General features: G+C 29.2%; 7 protein-coding genes across 7 annotated transcripts; 2 read left to right on the top strand and 5 right to left on the bottom strand.

Annotated features, from left to right (window-relative positions):
* Positions 1-263: 263 nt before the first annotated feature.
* On the bottom strand, positions 264-377 carry PPL_06059 (uncharacterized protein; the record flags this gene model as incomplete). The annotated part of the gene is made up of 1 exon (XM_020576926.1): positions 264-377. One exon carries the CDS (start codon positions 375-377, stop codon positions 264-266), a length of 114 nt encoding a protein of 37 aa, XP_020433338.1.
* Positions 378-602: 225 nt separating this feature from the next.
* Positions 603-3,591, bottom strand: PPL_06058 (uncharacterized protein; the record flags this gene model as incomplete). Its single annotated transcript, XM_020576925.1, has 8 exons — positions 603-716; positions 889-917; positions 1,231-1,251; positions 1,345-1,551; positions 1,653-1,773; positions 2,788-2,903; positions 2,953-2,995; positions 3,547-3,591. 8 exons carry the CDS (start codon positions 3,589-3,591, stop codon positions 603-605), a joined length of 696 nt encoding a protein of 231 aa, XP_020433337.1.
* Positions 3,592-3,696: 105 nt separating this feature from the next.
* Positions 3,697-5,802, bottom strand: CYP508A1-2 (cytochrome P450 family protein; the record flags this gene model as incomplete). Its single annotated transcript, XM_020576924.1, has 5 exons — positions 3,697-3,704; positions 4,189-4,805; positions 4,883-5,175; positions 5,243-5,521; positions 5,587-5,802. The coding sequence occupies 5 exons, from the start codon at positions 5,800-5,802 to the stop codon at positions 3,697-3,699; spliced, it is 1,413 nt and encodes a 470-aa protein (XP_020433336.1).
* Positions 5,803-6,279: 477 nt separating this feature from the next.
* On the bottom strand, positions 6,280-10,031 carry CYP508A4 (cytochrome P450; the record flags this gene model as incomplete). Its single annotated transcript, XM_020576923.1, has 11 exons — positions 6,280-6,949; positions 7,020-7,312; positions 7,365-7,643; positions 7,720-7,860; positions 8,250-8,412; positions 8,479-8,679; positions 8,851-8,982; positions 9,048-9,340; positions 9,412-9,587; positions 9,645-9,827; positions 9,971-10,031. 11 exons carry the CDS (start codon positions 10,029-10,031, stop codon positions 6,280-6,282), a joined length of 2,592 nt encoding a protein of 863 aa, XP_020433335.1.
* A 3,051-nt stretch (positions 10,032-13,082) lies between these two features.
* On the top strand, positions 13,083-13,844 carry rasG (Ras GTPase; the record flags this gene model as incomplete). The annotated part of the gene is made up of 2 exons (XM_020576922.1): positions 13,083-13,126; positions 13,316-13,844. The coding sequence occupies 2 exons, from the start codon at positions 13,083-13,085 to the stop codon at positions 13,842-13,844; spliced, it is 573 nt and encodes a 190-aa protein (XP_020433334.1).
* Positions 13,845-14,619: 775 nt separating this feature from the next.
* Positions 14,620-17,246, top strand: PPL_06054 (uncharacterized protein; the record flags this gene model as incomplete). Its single annotated transcript, XM_020576921.1, has 4 exons — positions 14,620-14,851; positions 14,916-15,690; positions 15,761-17,080; positions 17,228-17,246. 4 exons carry the CDS (start codon positions 14,620-14,622, stop codon positions 17,244-17,246), a joined length of 2,346 nt encoding a protein of 781 aa, XP_020433333.1.
* A 1,368-nt stretch (positions 17,247-18,614) lies between these two features.
* Positions 18,615-19,187, bottom strand: PPL_06053 (uncharacterized protein; the record flags this gene model as incomplete). Its single annotated transcript, XM_020576920.1, has 1 exon — positions 18,615-19,187. The coding sequence occupies one exon, from the start codon at positions 19,185-19,187 to the stop codon at positions 18,615-18,617; it is 573 nt and encodes a 190-aa protein (XP_020433332.1).
* Positions 19,188-19,432: the final 245 nt, after the last annotated feature.

Genomic DNA, 19,432 nt, shown 5'->3' with positions numbered 1-19,432 from the left:
ATACTCTCAGTGTCCATTGCTTTGAATTGACTGTTGTTATTGAAGAGCACATTCTAATAACTAAAAAAAGAATAAAGCGATATTAAATTTACAATCAACCAATAAAATCTTTTTTGTAAGTTGGACACCAAAAATAAATTGTTAAACTGGTGAGAATGAATGTGTTTTTTTGACACCCCCGATAAATGATGATCACAACCACCACTTCAACATCAAAAGATTTCAATAAATTAAATTTCCATTTTTTTATTATTTTGTTTTATTTAAATTCTTTTATCTAATTTTAATAAAAATGGTTGAGGTTTAATTGTCAATCCATATTCTTCGACATCATAAATTGGTTTACCGTCGAATGAAGAGACTACAAAGTTTGACATGATATTGGAAATTGCAAGGTAAAGTTCATTGTTGGCCAAGTTCAAACATGAACAATAAAAAAAAATTTATTTATAAAACTTGTTTCTACCTAATGTTTCAAAATGTTCATCATAAATCTTTACTACAAAGATGTAAACTGGATCCATTTCAGTGCAAATAACGAATTTCTTGAACATAAAACAATGGTTATTTAATCAAATAAATATTTGGTCGATCCAACCAACTCACATTCCTAATCTACCTTCATCAACACCCTCCTCGTATGGAATCTCATCGGCAAATACAATACTAAAGATAATATTCAATGCATATTTCTTATAATATTTCATTGGTGAAAACTATAAATATTATTGAATAGAACAAACTATTATTAGAGATTTAATAAACTTAAGGGTTCACCTGATTTTTGAAACTGTGACATCATTGAAATAAAGAGCTCAGATTGTTTCTCCATAACCGTGACTGTGGAACTTAGTTTTGTTTTTGTGAATGAATTTGCAACCAACTTACGATTGTGGTACCAACGCTCATCTCTGGCACTCACCAAGTTTTTATAGTGATTGCTAGCGATTGAAAAGTTGGGTTTTGATTTCTATTTAAAAAGTTATTAACCTTGGTAACCAAAATGAGCTTTGCAATCACAGGATCATTTACAATAATATTATAATACTAAACATTTAATAAATTTCAAATTGAACAACAGCATAATCGATTAAAATAGAATAGAATTAAAGATAAATAAATTTTTTTTTTTTTTTTTCATCGTGTGTCTCTTTTGAATGAATAAAATATATTTCACCAATCTTTATCTTTTATTTTAAAATAAGATTTACCAATTCAATAAGATGTTACCCATCCAAACAATTGAAGTTGCTATTTGAAAGAAATAAAAACAAATTAGTTTTAATTGGATATTTAATGATGATTGAATTCATTTGAATAGATTGCATTGCTATATAAACTTACTAGATACGAAGAGTAGTGGAAAAACATCTTTAAACGATGAACTCTTAAAGATAAGAATCTCTGCGAGGAAGTGAAGTAAAACAAAAACAAATGAGGTCCATGTTACAGTGAACAATGTTTGATTGTATGGGTTGTAAGCTGTTGCTACACACAAAACAAAACCCACCGATGTCCAAGCTGCAAACAATCTAGCTGTCAATCCTGTAACTAAAATATTACAAATAACATAAAACTATTAGTAAATAATAATAATATTTAATATATAACTTTTGATCATTCATAATTTAATGATCACCAGTTAAGCATACCTTGAGTTGGATTTCCTGAATAAATATTCGTTCTCAATCTACCAATGTTGAATAAAGCTTGTGAGAAACCCAAAGCACGAAGACCAGCAAGTGCCAATAACCAAATTTGAATATACTCCATCTTTAATTAAATAAATAATTATATATTGTTGATTTTAAAACTAATAAGAGCCACACTCACACTTTGCTTTTTGAATTAAAAACATTTAATTTGTATTATTATTTGGGGTTAAGTTTGTGAATATCAAAAACTAATATTAACATTGCATTTTAAGCATCAATTTATATATTGAGCCTCTGTTAATATTAGTTTTTGATAGAAATAAATTAAATAATTTTGATACTTTTCATCGATAAAATGTATCGATTTCAATCATTCTTTCATTATACAAAGGTCATGGATATTCGCAATCCAAACAATTCATACCAAGTGCAAAGAATTGTCAGCACTCGCAATCTATCCCAAACTGACAATCTTGTGCGATTTTTAACCTACTCACAGATGGAAATACAAAGACTTTTGTATGCCAAACCAGGACTACATGAAAAAGCCATATCAATAGATATCATCGAACATGTGTATCAGCCAGAGCTTTTGGTTCTGTTCTTCAAGGAACAGAAAAATAGAGCCATCAACCCAATTTAACCTTTTGTTTCGCTTGATTGTAAAATATTTTTGCCAGAATTGATAAAATAGAATTAACTTTGGTATCCAGATGAACACATCCCTTTTGATTTCACACTCTATATCTTGCAGATGTAACTTCAATTGATTTTGTAAAGCTGTAAAATCCAGATTATCTGGATTCACGGGAGTGGCTGTTTGATGGCGCGTCTAATTGCTGTTGTGTACTGTGTGGTTGTGGTTGTGGAGTATAAGAGTGTTGAGTGGTGAAGTTGTTAACATCACCCATAAGATAATTGGACATTGATCGAATAATAAAATCATCTCGTTTTGTTGGCTCGAGATCAGCAATAAAGTATTTAAATATCTTGAACTTATATCTTCTTTAAATTCGATGCTACGCAACTCATGAAGGTCCCTGGTTTTGGACTTAAAACTAAAAGAAATAAAAATTAATGACTATTCTAAACTATAGTATATAATGAATAGTTAGTTATATAGTGTACTTACTAAAACTTTAAACTCCTTCTCTTGATCCCCAAAAAATGAACCAACAGTGTTTACTTTGACCTTATATGTTGTACAAGAACAAATATCTTTGACATAATTGCGAATATGGCTAGGTTCTTTAAAATATATAAAAATATTATCAGATTCTGTATGAGTAACAAATACGAGAGAAAGGAAAAGTGAGACACATTTGTGTTGGACAAATTCTCTAATAAAATTTATATTTGTAAAATTTGTATAATTTTGGTGTAATACTAATCTATTTGGCTCATGGTTAACCAATTATTTTATATTCTATTGCCATATTATCATTATAGCTATTTAGATATGAAAGATTGTGAGACAATAAATAAACAAATTTGACAATTTAATTTAATTTAAATATGTGTAACTGTTTTTCTCAATCAATTAAATCAATCACCTTTAATGAAACTTGGGTCTCATCTCATACTTATGATAAAAAAAAATGATAATTTTTTGCAAAAAAAAAAAGGCATATCTCATACTAATGGTAGAATATAATAATAGTTTAATGAACATTAAATTTTTGAAAAAAAAATGACCATGGTCTCATATTAAAAAATGAAAAAAAAATGGAGTTCACGATTCCCACACTTTGGTGTGTAAAAAAGGGTAGCATTTCTCTTATTTTGATTAATTAATTAATTAATTAATCAAAAATTAGATTATGATTATAACGATTGACTAATTTAAATAATCTAATTTTATATTTGTTAAAAACTAATTACTTATACATACATCACCCATCCAAAACTTAAATACATCACCGTAGGTTTTAGTCATATTCATCAAAGTGATATGTGGAGATTTACCTAGTTGGTGAAGATTACCTAACACTGGTAAAACTTATGGTCCTTAGGGTCATGATCATCAGAGAACTTTCGCAATTTAGATACCTATATTAAATATAATCATTATGAAAAGTTAGTTTTGTACTGCTATTAACTATATTGTTAATACCATTTACACAAATAAAATAATGATTAATGGAAACAAATTCATTTTGTAATAAGTTCAATTATAATTGAATAATGAATCACTTAACTATGATTCATTTTACATCATCTTATTTTTCTAAATTCTTATTCTATCGACTAATCATTCTCAAATGACAACAACGGATTCAATAAAGTGAAAGATGCTTCTAACAGCTAGTCTCATTTTGATTGAACAATCGCCTGTGTTGACAGTAGATTTTTATTTTTATTTTTGTAAAAGATGATGATGTGCATCACCCACAATACTCTATGTCCTTGGGAACCTAGGTTTTTTTTATTTTATTTTTTTTGGCTAAAATCACAAAGATAGGAGATAAAAATATTTTCTATTAAAATCTTTTGTCTAATTTCAAAAGGAATTCGGTTGGTTTGAGGGTCAAACCAAAGTTTTCGGTATCGTCTATTGGTTTACCGTCGTGTGAAGAGACGATAAAGTTTGACATGATATTGGAAATTGCAATGTACATTTCATCGTTAGCCAAGTTCATTCCAACACAGTTACGTGGTCCTTGTCCAAATGGAAGGAAGTACTCATTGTGTTTCTCTTCAGAACCATCAAGGAAACGTTCAGGTCTAAATGTTTCTGGATCATTCCATCGTTTCTCATCGTGGCACATACCATAGTAACAAATAATGATTTGAGAACCTTTTGGAATGAATACTTGATCATTCAACAAGATTGATTCTCTGGTTTCACGTGGTAATCCAAATGGTCCTACGTGTCTCATTCTCAGTGTTTCCTTGATGGCTGCATTCAAATATGGAGTGTTTGGTTTGTTGGCAAGAGTGAACTTTCCATTTACACCACCAACTTCCTTCAATTCCTTTCCAACCTTTTCTTGAATATCTGGATTATTGGCCATGAACAAAAGGAACCATTCGATTGTAGTTGCACTAGTATCTGTACCTCCCAACATAAAGTCAATGGTAACAGCAATTACACCAACTCTATCCTTTCCTTCTGAATCAATAATCAAAACATCAAGAACATCTCTTGGACTGTTATTATTATTATTATTATTATTATTATTATTAGAATTTTTAATCTATTTTTCTAAATAAATTTAAAAACTTACTTATTTGGATCTAAAGTTGCAACATGTTCATCATACAACTTTGAAACAAAATTAAATATTGGATCCATTTCAGTTCCAGTGAATCTTTTGTATGCGTAAAACAAAGGTTGTATAATGGTTATGTAGTCGACTAACGATCCTGCTCCAAGTGTTTTAAAAACAGTATCTAATGGGTGAAGTAACATTCCAAATCTACCCTCTTCAACACCTTCTTCGTAAGGAATCTCATCTGCAAATACAATACTAAAAATAATATTCAATGCATATTTCTTACAATATTTCATTGGTGAAAACTATTACAATAGATTGTCAATACAAATTTCATAACAAATTTTTGATCTTATAGAAAACTATACTTACAGGTCGACCTGATTTTTGCAATTGTGACATCGTTATTGTGAGAAGTTCAGCTTGTTTCTCCATAACTGGAACTGTGGAACGTAATTTGGATTTCGATAAAGAGTTTGCAACCAACTTACGATTGTGATGCCATCGCTCATCTCTTGAAGCTGCCAAATTCTGATAGTGATTGCTGGTTAAACTGAATGTTGGATTCTGTACACGATTCAAAAAGTTATCATGATGTGTTACAAGAATCAATTTGGCAATGACTGGATCACTCACAACAACAGTGTAATACTATTTTAAGATTTAAAAACAAGAATGGTTAATCATCTGATATAAAACTGTTAAAAAGTACATACATCACCCATCCAAACTCTAAAAACATCACCATAGGTTTTAGTCATCTCCAAGAATGTTCTGTGTGGTAGTTTTCCCATTTGGTGAAGATTACCCAACACTGGTATTACCGATGGTCCTTTTGGGTCATTTTTCTCTGAGAACTTTCGCAATTTAGAGATATATGATGTAATAACATAAAATGTGAATAAAATAATAAAGAAAATAAAGATATTCATTCTAGATAAATAAAAAATTAATAATTGATTATGATGTAAATCTATTTTTAACAATCAACAACTGAAGTTTTTTTTTTTTTTTGATGGCTTGTTGAACTGTTTTATTTTTGGTTTTGACATTTTTTAAGGAAAAAAGCTCTGCTTATTTATTCAGAAAATTTAATTTTTCAAAGATTAATCAAGTGGTAAACCCCCAGTTCCTTGAAAATTTTTTCTTTCACCCAATTTTTGTGAGTAGAACATTTTTTTGTGATTATTGCTCAGATGAAAATCAATTAGAACGGTTAAGTTTTCTATTTTTATTTAGTTAAATTTATAAACTATTTAATAGTACTTTTTAAACAAAAAAAAAACAAAAAATTAAAATAATAATGATATTACTAATCTATAGAGGGAACATTCAAAAATGTTTATGATATACATAGGATTCTATCTATTACCTGTAATTACTATTATTTATTGTCAAAACATTTTTTATTAAAATCTTTTATCCAATTTCAAAAGGAACTCTGTTGGTTTGATTGTTAAGCCAAAGTTTTCAGTATCGTCTATTGGTTTACTATCATGCGAGGAGACGATAAAGTTTAACATGATATTGGAAATTGCGAGGTAAAGTTCATCATTGGCCAAGTTCATTCCAACACAATTACGTGGTCCTTGTCCAAATGGAAGGTAATATTCATTGTGATTCACCTCGGAATCTTCAAGGAAACGCCCAGGTCTAAATGTTTCTGGATCACTCCATCGTTTCTCATCGTGACTCATACCGAAGAAACAAATAATGATTTGAGAACCTTTTGGAATGAATACTTGATCATTCAACAAGATTGATTCTCTGGTTTCACGTGGTAATCCAAATGGTCCTACAAGTCTCAGTCTCAGTGTTTCCTTGATGGCTGCATTCAAATATGGAGTGTTTGGTTTGTTGGCAAGAGTGAACTTTCCATTTACACCACCAACTTCCTTCAATTCCTTTCCAACCTTTTCTTGAATATCTGGATTATTGGCCATGAACAAAAGGAACCATTCGATTGTAGTTGCACTAGTATCTGTACCTCCCAACATAAAGTCAATGGTAACAGCAATTACACCAACTCTATCCTTTCCTTCTGAATCAATAATAAAAATATCAAGAACATCTCTTGGACTGTTATTATTATTTTTATTATTATTAGAATCTGTAAATATTAAAGTAATTTAATTTAATATAAACTTACTTATTTGGATCTAAAGTTGCAACATGTTCATCATAAGCCTTTGAGACAAAATTAAATATTGGATCCATTTCAGTGCCTGTGAATTTTCTGAATGCATAAAACAAAGGTTGTAAAATGGTTATGTAGTCGACTAACGATCCTGTTCCAAGTGTTTTAAAAAAAGAATTTAATGGATGAAGTAACATTCCAAATCTACCTTCATCAACACCCTCCTCGTAAGGAATCTCATCTGCAAATACAATACTAAAAATAATATTCAATGCATATTTCTTACAATATTTCATTGGTGAAAACTATGAACAAGAGTCAATATCAACGCAATGAAGATTTGAAAACTAGACTTACAGGTCGACCTGATTTTTGCAATTGTGACATCATTGATATGAGGAGTTCAGCTTGTTTCTCCATAACTGGGACTGCAGAACGTATTTTGGACTTCGATAAAGAATTTGCAAACAACATTCGATTGTGGTGCCATCGCTCGTCTCTTGCTGCCGCCAAATTCTGATAGTGATTACTGGCTAAACTGAATGTTGGATTCTGTACACGATTCAAAAAGTTATCATGATGTGTTACAAGAATCAATTTGGCAATGACTGGATCACTCACAACAACAGTGTAATACTATTTTAAGATTTAAAAACAAGAATGGTTAATCATCTGATATAAATCAAAATCAAAACTATTAAAAAGTACATACATCACCCATCCAAACTCTAAAAACATCACCATAGGTTTTAGTCATCTCCAAGAATGTTCTGTGTGGTAGTTTTCCCATTTGGTGAAGATTACCCAACACTGGTATTACCGATGGTCCTTTTGGGTCATTTTTCTCTGAGAACTTTCGCAATTTAGAGATATATGATGTAATAACATAAAATGTGAATGAAATAATAAAGAAAATAAAGATATTCATACAGATAAATAGTTAATTATTAACAAATTGATTATGATATAGATCTATTACCAACAATTATGAATTAACTTTAATATTTAAAAATAATTAATTAATTCAAATGGTTTTACTGTTTGTGTGGTTGACACTGTAAGTGTTTATTTCATTAACAGCTATAAGGTTTATATGTACAATGTACGATCGTTTAAACATCAGTAAGTTAAATTTTGAGTTTTTTTTTTTTAATGGTGTTCATAAAATTTTTATTTCGAATAAAACACTAAAATATTTATAGTCTTGATCAACAAAAAAACACATAAACTTTACTAATGTACAAATTGACTTGGTTTATCGTTTAACTCCATTGAAATTGGGAATGTATCCGGATGTGCAGAGAAACCTAATATTTCCATATCGGGTAGTGGCACATTGTCAGATTTCAGAGTAAATGTTAATACAATATTAGCGAATCCCATATACAATATATCATTTGCCAAACTTTATAATTTGTATCAAAAAATTAGTAACTATTCTTTTCAATCTTGTTTTTCTGCACAAACTTACTTTAATCCAACACAATTCCTTGGTCCAATTCCAAATGGCACATAATATTCGGTATGATTATTATCCAAAAATCTTTCTGGAATATACTTTTCTGGGTGCTCCCAGTACTTGGTATTATGATTGAGTGCATGGAAGTTGACCAGAACGTTTGCGTCTCTTGGAATGAAATAGTCACCGATCACAATTGGGTCTTTTGCAACCCTGGGTAGAATCATAGGCGCAATAGGTCGTATTCTCATTGTCTCTTTGATGACGGCAACAGTATACGGTGTGTTTATGCGGTGAGACTCACGAATGACACCGTCCGATCCAACCACACCTCTTAACTCCTTGCGAACCTTCTCCTGTACCTCTGGATAATTAATTAAATACAGAACTAACCACTCCAGTGCCGTTGCGGTTGAATCTACGCCTACTGCAATAAAGTCAGTTGCAATAGTTATTACAGATTCTAAATTCTTTCCAGCAGAATCAATAATTAATGTATCAAATAAATCCTTTGGACTGTTTTTTTTTCGATATTAAATTAGAAATTTGGGAATCAAAGTTTTTTAATTTAGTCTACTTACTTTTCAGGGTCAATGTTTTTCAATCTTTCGGCATATAGTTTTCTAGTGAATCGATGCAATACATCAACTTCAGATCCAAAGAGTTTCACATAGAAGAAGTAGAAAGGCTTAAGGAACCCAAGGTAGTCATAGAGCTTAGTTTCACCAAGTCTTTTAAAGATTTTTTCGATTGGATCGACCAACAAAGCAAGTCTACCTTCGTAAATACCCTCATCATATGGTATCTCTTCCGAAAACAACATTTTGAAAATTACATTTATCGAATATTTTTTGAAATATCTTCTAGGATACATCTAAAAAAAAAAAAAAAGAATAAATAACCATAAATACTTAAAATAGAAATAAAATCCAACAAACTACTTACATTTTGTTTGGAAAGGTGTATCTCTTTCATTTTGTTTAACAAGTTTGATACTTGTTTGTCTATTATAGGAGTACTGGAACGTATTTTTGCTTTTGCAAATACACTTGCCACCAATTTTCTTCTGTATAACCAGTTGTCACCTTTGGCCGCAGCTAAATCCATATTGTTTGAAGATACTTAAATAAACTGTTAATATGACGAGACTATGATAGTGTTAATTTGTAAATACATACAAACATTGACAATAGGAAAATCTGTGTGGTCGACAAAGTTCTCGAAATTATGTTGATATACTTCACGAATAAAAGATGGATCACTAATAACAATATAATAATAATCTCCCATCCACATCGAAAATATGTCTCCATACTTTTTAGATAACTCCCATAACGTTCTATGTGGCAGCTTACTTGTCGCTATTTGATATAAATTTCCTATTATCGGTAATGGTATTCCTGCAGAGGGTGGATCTATACTCGAGAATTTAACATTTTTAAATACCTGTAAAATTATGTTTAGTATTAATTGAAATTATTTATATTTTAAACAATATCAATACCTACAAAAGAATAAATAAGATATAAGACTAATAGTAGAAGTAGAAATATTACAAAATGCATGTTTTATGTATCGGAATCAAAAAGAAATATAAAACCATAATAAATAAAAATAAATAGATTAAATAGCTTATTAATAAATAATTTATAAAATATAGATAAAGGATTTATTATCCGAGTCCTATGAATTACTAAAGTGATTTGAATGAATTAAGTGATTGATTGATTTGTAACTTTAAAAAAAATTAATCTAATTTTAATTAATCTTATTCATTTGTCAAATAGATAGACATGTATTGTGACAAGGAATGGATAAAAAAAAATATTATTATTTTTAAGAACTATTGTGGTCTTTGGATAAACTAAAGTTGAGTGATGGTATCTAATGATTGTGATTGCCAAACGACACAAAGTTATGAGCTTTCCTTATATGTCAATGTTTTTTTTCTATTTCTATTATTCTATTATTATTGTTCTATTTAATAAATATCGTCAACAATTTATAAATTATGATTCAGACGAAATTAAATGGGTTTTAATTAATCATTTTCAGGAAGTGAAAATCAATGATATTGATTATTTCTACTTTGATACTAATAGACTACCATGTTGATACGGTGTCCACCACTCCCGAAACATTGGACAAAAATATTCAATTATCAAATATCATTTGATTTCAGACTATTAAATAATAATAAAACGATTATTGATTTACATAATTAACAAAAGAAATAAGCATGATGTGTTGGTAAATTTGGAATTGAATTTTTAATTGGGTATAATAAAATATTTTAAATAAACTACAACTGATAATATTATTCATTAAATTCATAAAATAACTTGAAATTGAATAATAACCCAATCAATAGTAACTATTTTATAATTACTGATTAGTTGTTAACAATAGAATATAATATACCAAAGTAAACAGGAACCACTAATCCCACAACCAACATATTTTGGGTCCAAAACAAAACAATACAAAACCATCAATATTGTTTAAATAATATAACAGACGATTCACTATGTTACAGTAACCTAGATAAAAACCAATAATCCAATTGGTGATGATAAGGAAGCAGGAGTAGTAACAAATAACATCCATAAATAAAATAAAAATAAAAGTAAATATTGCAATAATAAGTAAACCAGACTGAGAATACATAATTAACAATACCATTATATACATCCCAAAAATAAACACTTTGTGAAATCTAGAATTGTTCAAACATCCAGATACCCTCTTTCTTTCATTACACCCAATTTTTTCCTCTATAAGTGCTACTAGAGTGTCTGTCAGTAACTAAAATAATTACATTACTACACATATATATATGATTATATAAATTTTTGTGTAAAAATGTATATATGTACATATTAATTATAATATAAAGCATAGAATTTTGCCAAAAAAGTGGTAAGTTTTATGTGGTGGTAGTGGTGGGTGTGATAAGAGATGGTTGTGTGGGTTGGGTTGATGACTTTTTAATCATTACTATATAAGGTGTATAAATGATTCAAATAATATAAGTACAATATAAATATTAACAATGTGTATTTGATTTTAATTTGAATTCAACCAATAGATTAAATAGTTGATATGTCTGCTGATCATACAAAGATAATTACTTTGTAAAAACTTTACGATCAGGTTTGAGAATGTAACCAAAATTCAATTCAATGAGATTATTGTCAACTGATATTTAATTCTAATCATTTATTGAACATAATCCTATTTAATTAAACCAAAGATATTTGTACATTTTTATTGTTTCTTAATTTTTACTTACTATCTTAATACTGTTTAATATTAATATCTTTTTAACAGTTTTTTTGTACTATATTAAGAGCTGATTTGATTACCACAAAATAATTCGATGAAGTTGATTGAGCGAAAACAAAAAAAAAAAAAAATGAGATTTTAAAAAAAAAAAAAAATTGGCTTCCTAAAAACCTTTAAATGTCTGTTCAAAAGCAATGATCAAAACAAACAAATAAGTTCATTCGTGTAAAAAAAAGACCTCAAATTATCTAAAATAAATTTCTTTAAGGTATATTAAAAAAAACTTTGCCCATCAACTTTATCATAAATTCAATCATAAAGGGAATTTTTAATATTAAACATATGGAGAATTACATAATTCTGTTTCTGTTAGTAATAATTATTTATTTTTCATATAATACTTAAAATTTGAACTTATTCATTTGGTAGTTTACACATTGGACTTTTTTATAAAAAAAAATCATTATCTTTTAGATTGGATCCCCAATGCACAACAATCACTTTTAAAAAAAAACAAAACAACTTTACACAATGTTATTTTTAATTTGTGGATCGCGATGGACAACAACAATAATGTAAAAAAAAAAAAAAAAATCAGACTTCAAAATATCATGTTTGTTTTGTGGATAGTAAAAAATGTGGCGGTTGTCCACACTGTAATTCAAACAAAATCATACCCTTTTGGATTTAAACTATTATAGATTTTTATTTCTTTGTGATGGGTTCAGAGTGGATCCATACGATCAAAATTTGCCAAAGTCTTTAAATTTTTTAATGCTTTTACAATAATTTTCATTCAAGGTGCCCCTTTTTTTATTTTTATTTTTTAAAAACACCTTTTTTTTTGTTTAAAATCAAGTCTCATTAACTGCCAAAAACATCAAAGATAAAAAAAATCTGAAAAAAAAATATATATATGGGCGAACCACCTTTAATGATATATATTTTTTTGTTATTTTTTTGCATGTGATTTTTTATTTTTATTTTTATTTTTAAATAAAAATTTGTTGTTGAATAGTGCAGTCGTCAAACAAATCACTATTATTTTTTATTGTAGATTATTATTATTATTTTTATTGGTTTTTACATCAACCATCAAACACACACACACACACATTATATATATTTATATAATTACAGATTAATAAGATAGATTGAAAGTCACTAACTTAATTTTAACTTATTAAACAATCGATTTTTATTATTTTCACAATTCTCTAGTAGTTCTACCAAGCAAAAAACAACTTTAGAATCTTTTATTTTCAACAACAAACAATTGTAATATTATTCTATTTAATCAATCTTTAGAAAAAAACAACAACTATATAAAAATGACTGAATACAAATTGGTTATTGTCGGTGGTGGTGGTGTAGGGTATGTATTATTTTAAATAAGATTTAGCCATTGAACAATCTCCAATTGATTTGTTTTTGATTAGACTCTTTATTCATCAAATTCATTAGCGATTCAATTGGTCATTTGAATATAAAATAAATTATAACATATTAATATATATATTTATTTATTATTTCTATTATTATTTTATTATTATTATTTTTTTAGTAAATCTGCCTTAACTATTCAATTGATTCAAAATCACTTCATTGATGAATACGATCCCACCATCGAAGATTCATACAGAAAGCAAGTTACTATCGATGATGAGACTTGTCTTTTGGATATCTTGGATACTGCTGGTCAAGAAGAGTACTCTGCTATGCGTGATCAATACATGAGAACCGGTCAAGGTTTCCTCTGTGTCTATGCTATCACTTCACGTTCATCATTCGATGAAATTGCTGCTTTCCGTGAGCAAATTCTCAGAGTCAAGGACAAAGACAGAGTTCCAATGATCGTTGTCGGTAACAAGTGCGATTTGGAGTCTGAACGTCAAGTCACCACAGGTGAGGGTCAAGACTTGGCCAAGTCATTCGGTTGTCCATTCCTCGAAACCTCTGCCAAGATTCGTGTCAACGTCGAAGAAGGTTTCTACACTCTTGTCCGTGAGATCAGAAAGGATTTGAAGGGTGACTCCAAGCCAGAGAAGAACCACAAGAAGAAATCAATCCTCAAAGCCTGTACACTTCTCTAAACGTATCAGAAATACCAAAAAAAAAAACAAAAAAAAAAACAAACAAAACAACAATAATAATAATCCAAATCCCCTTCCCTCCAAAAGTATAGTTTGATTTTCAAACAAAAACCAACCATACCTCCTACTTCAAATGATTTTCAATCACCAACTTCAAGTTTTTTTTTCTCCTTTATCTCTTCTTTAAGTTTATTTATTTGAATAACAATACCGCTTAAGTTTAATAACAAACAATGTAAAATAAAACAAAAAACACAAGTAAATAAATTTTGTTTTCATTCCGAATAATTATTGATTTAAATCGTAATTAAGAGTTTAAATGTTTTTTCATTCTCATCAATTTCCTATATAAAAAATAAATTTAACATCTTAAGATCTCTTTGATTTACTCATTGATTTTCTCACCTAAATCAAATTATCAAAAAAAAATCTATTCCTTGAACAAAATTAAATCCCATCTGCAGACACACGGTTTAATAAAAAAAAACACCACCGGAGTTAACCCCACCAATTACTAAAACTTTTAATAAATATCGCAAAAATTATAGATATCAAGATACCACCTTTGAATTAGTTTCTTTACTCATTCCCTTTTACTCTTTTAATTATCAAAAAGCCAATAATAATAAAAATAAATAAAATAAAATTCCAATAATTATCAAATTTGACAACAATTTTAAAACTTGTTAATTTAATTTAATTACGTATTAAAAGAAACAGAGATTATTAGTCTTCAGGTTTAGAAGTTTTATATTTGTTTTTTTTTTTCTTCAAAATGCCTTCTGCACTTCAAGGATATTTATTCAAATTGGGTGTAAAAGGAGTGTTGAAACTCTACAAAAAGCGATGGTGTATCTTACCAGAGAATGAAGATGTTCTCTACTACTACACATCAAAGGTTGAATTGAAGCTTTGTGGATCTATTAAACTTAGAGAAATTCTACACACCAGTGTTTCGAAAAATAGTGCTTTAAACAGTGGTTCAACGTGGGGATTCGAATTAACAAGTATGTAGAGAAAAATAAAAATCAAGTGATCAATTTAAATTTAAATATTTATAAATAATTTTAGCACCCGGAAGAGTATATTCAGTTTATGCAAGTAGTGAACAAGATAGAATTTATTGGATAGAAGGTATCACCGCCAGAATCAATATTATCAAAAAGAAGGCAGACGATCCAAGTTCCAATCCAGTAGTTCACGATGGTACACCACAAAAAATAAAATTGATCAGTAGTTACACTGGAAACAATAATACTGCCAATAGTAGTTCACCAACCGCTCAGATGCTATTAGAGTTGTTGGATAGTGATGATGGTGGATCTTCAGAATCCAGTATTTCAAAACGGTCGCGTGAGAAGCAATTGGAGAAAGAAAATGAAGTTAAAGATAATTTGATTGAGAAGTTGGAGGAGGAGAAACAAGCATTTGCCAAATATGCAAAGGAGTTGGAAGAAGAGAAACAAGCATTGCAATCAGAGAATGACAAGATTCTACAGAAACTGGAAGAGAGTAACGATCTTGAGAGATACCAGCTACAGATCAAACAACTTGAAAAGGAGAGGGAGGAGATGACCGATGATCTCAAGGCATTGGAGGGCGAGTTGGAAGAGGAAAGAAACAACAGAATGAAGTTACTATCTGAAAAGCAGAGTATGCAGATGAATTTCAGTCAAGAAAAGAATGACCTCATCCAAAAGGCAGAGGATTCAGAGTCGGGAAAGAAGAAAGCAATTGAGCTCATGCAATCTGGACAATATCTAAGACCAAATGAAAATCAACTATCAAACAAAAAGAAATATAATTGGCCAAAAGTTTTAATTTCAATAGATAGACATATATTCCAGTATGTATCAGTTCATTAAAAAAAAATTGACTTTTTAGTTTAGTATTAATTATTCAATTTTATTATTTAGGTATAGAAAACAAAGAGATTCATATTTTATTGTGAATATTAATCTTAGAAGATTCTTGGACGAAAGTTTAAGAGCTTCTGGAAAGTATGATAATCCTTTGATACGTTTCAGGGATGGATTGGATGTGTTGGAGAAGTACCTAAAGTCATTTGAGAGAAATGGTGAAGTGTTGGAGAAGATGGTTGCTATTGTAAAAAATGAGATAAAGCAATGTCTGGGTTTTGTTGTGGATGGTCAGAAGTTTACTGATGAAAACGATAGTGAGTTGGAGTCGTTTGTAGACTTGATGGCAGTTCGAGAGATTTCAGAGACTGATAGTTTGCTGATGGATAAGAAGAGCTTGAAATATCCCTTGGACAAACTTAGCACAGAGTTACAAGCCTTACAGATAAGCCATGGTCAGACAGAGATGGACCAATTCTCTGAGAGTTACGAGCAGTGGAGTCAATTGTATGACAAGGGTGAGCAGAGAATCAAGAGATGTATGGAAATATTCAAAAAAGTTGCCAAAGAAACGGAGAGTTCACCAGTTTATTTGGAGTCTGCTGATCCTTTTGATCTAAAGATAGAAACATTACTTAATAGACTGGAGCCATATTTAGAAGAGGATTCCACAAACAATATTGCACAGTTAATTGATAATCCAGATGAATTGAATGAGAAAGCACAGAGTCTGGTTACGGAGCTACAGAGCCAAACACAACAGCTAAAGAATGATTTTAACAAAAGTACTGGATATCAATCAGAGTGCCAAGAGGTTTTAATGGATATCGACAAACAGACAGAGTTGACTTCGAACGAGTTGGAGGAACCAATAGCAAAGCACAGACCAGACATTCAGAAATGGCATGACCAGCGCTCGGATATGGTTGTTCAAATTCAAAAGATAATTATCAAGTTGTTAGAGTTGAAGAAGAAGATGATTCTCATTAGAAGTTTGTCTGAGCTGCAGAGTAAAGGTGGTGTAGAGTATGTAGCCAATGAGAACGACCAACTGGATATTATGGTCGAGAGCGTAATACATAGTTTGCATAATGACGACGATGAGATCAGAGGTCTTATTCCACCAAATTTCCAAAGAGTATCGGAAGGATTGTATCAATTTGGATCTAGAAGAATCAACACCTCTATTCTCAGTGGTAATTTGGTTGTAAGAGTAGGTGGTGGATTCCAAACATTTGAAGAGTTTGTACATAAGTATGGAAGATCTGAAACTATCAAAATTCTACGTCAAAGCTCGAATAGCGCATCGCTAGTAAGAAGTACTCACATGACACCCGATAAAAGATTCCAATCTCATATTAGATTTGGATCTGTTTTGTAAATTATTATTATTATTTCAATTTATTATTATTTGTCATCAATAAATATTAGATTCATAATTTCATATTACTTTAAAAATTTACAGTTTTATCTATAGACAATTTTTTTTTTGTTTACTATGAATTATCTTTTTTTAAATAATAGATACTTCTTTAGGATTTAGATATATCTTTGGTTTTAAAAATATTTCTAATTTAATTTTATAATAAGGGGATCAAAAAAAAAAAGTATAAATAGAATAGAAAAAGATAGTTTAATATCAACAAAACATTTTATAGTCTTTTAAGATTCAATAAATTAAAAAAGTTAATAATCCAAAAATGAATAAGCTAATTATCTTTGCCTTCTTTGCAATTGTACTCATGTGTGGAGTTGCCTCTGCCAACTATGACCAGAACTGCAGACAGAACTGTCAAAACTTCTCTGACATGTGTTACACCAACTTTTACAGAAACCAACAATATAACCAATATAATCAATACGGACAATGGAACCAATACAACCAAAACCAACAATACAATGATTGTCCACAAAGAGTCACTGAATGTTTCTCTCATTGCCAATAAGCTATCAGTGTTTATTGAGAACTTGGTTTTCTAAAGAGAGAAAACAAAAAAAAAATTAAATAAAATTAATTCATACTTTTATTTAAATAATGTTTCTAAATTTATAATATTTTATTCTTTATATTTTTTGTAGTAGAAGTGATCAATCAGGTATCTTATGATTTTTGAAATAAAGTGGAAAGGAAGATAAAAAAACAGGGAACAAAATTATTTAAATTTTTAATAAGTTTTTGAGAATTAGAAATAAAAATTATAGAATATTTCTAGATGAATCTATTTGTCCCTATTTGGCTTAAAGAATTTAAATTTATTTAAATATAAAAAAAATAAAACACTAACAAAAAAAAAGTGCTAAATGAATAGATTTATCTAAAGATAAAAAGAACAATATCTTTTATTGTGAAAGTTATAATTTTATTTGACCAACTATAAAAAGGTATATATGTTTTTACTAAAGATAGATCTATTCTATTTATAATTTCATCATTGTTTAAAATAAATGAAAAAAAAAGTATAAATTGATTGAATAATTTGTTTTTGTATTAAAAACATACATTTAAAACCAAAAATAAAAAACAAAAGAATGAACAAGTTATTTATCTTTACTTTATTTGCCATGGTGGTATTTTTGGGAGTTGCATCGGCCAACTACTATGATTGCCAAAGAAACTGTCAAAATGAATCAGACAATTGTTACACAAACTACTACAACAATCTTAGAAACAGCAATCAATACTACCAACCTTACAATGATTGTCCTCAGAGAGTATCCAACTGTTTTGCAAATTGCCGTTGGAATTAAAATGGTTAAAAAGTCTTTCAAATTTATATTCTATTAATGATATGTTAAAATGTTATTTTTAGATATAAATTTCAATTATTTAATAAAGATTTATCGTAAATAATCTATCTTTTTTATCCATATATATTATATTTATTCTATTGGTTTAATTTTATTGATATGATTATTTCTTTTTATCTTTTTTATCTTTTTTATCTTTTTTCGATTCGGTCTCTGTTGTTGCAAGTGCTTTGTTTGTCATAGATTTGAGGTATGGGATGACTTCGGTGAGGAATGAAAGAATAAAGAAATCGATAACGTAAAAGATAAAGGTTGCCCAGAAGCTGTAGAGACCAGTCTCTGTGTAGATAGACTGCTTCTGTGAGATAATCCAACCGTTGACTACGATCAGACAGAGACTGAGGAAGAGATTCAACTTGATGAGTGCTGAACGCAAGGAGGGGTTCGATGTGAAGCAAGCAGTGAAAATGCTTAGGGATTGGAATGCACTGAAAATCGCTGTGTAATAGATCAAGATCTGCACTAGACTCTCGGCCATCTTATGATATGCTAACGGCAGACGTGTATATTCGTCTACTTCGGCACCCTCGACAACAATAACACCCTCCGACGCCAACAAGTTATCCCAATTCATCATTGACATCATTGAGGTTGGTGCGAGAAAACCTGCCATTGCCATCAAAGCATATAATATACCTTCAAATCTTAAATAAACATCTATAACACTGATTGCCATCTTTTTTTTACAACTATTTTATCTATATATTTATAATAATTGACAACGAAAATAACAAAACAAATCTAGATGAAAATAATAAAAGCGAATGAAATTCACCAACCAGGCGAATTTTTTTTTTTTTTTTTTCATTCAAATCTAAATCTAAAGTTAGTTATAACTATACTTTCAAAAATTAAAAGAACTTTATAAATAATTAATAATTGAATATTAGTTATTTGAAAATTTGTAGTTTAGATTAATTA

Source organism: Heterostelium album (assembly GCF_000004825.1).
Source record: "Heterostelium album PN500 unplaced genomic scaffold PPL_contig13, whole genome shotgun sequence".
In the NCBI taxonomy this organism is placed as follows: domain Eukaryota; phylum Evosea; class Eumycetozoa; order Acytosteliales; family Acytosteliaceae; genus Heterostelium; species Heterostelium album.
The sequence above is the reverse complement of the archived record's forward strand: the minus strand, read 5'-3'. Positions and strand labels throughout refer to the sequence as shown.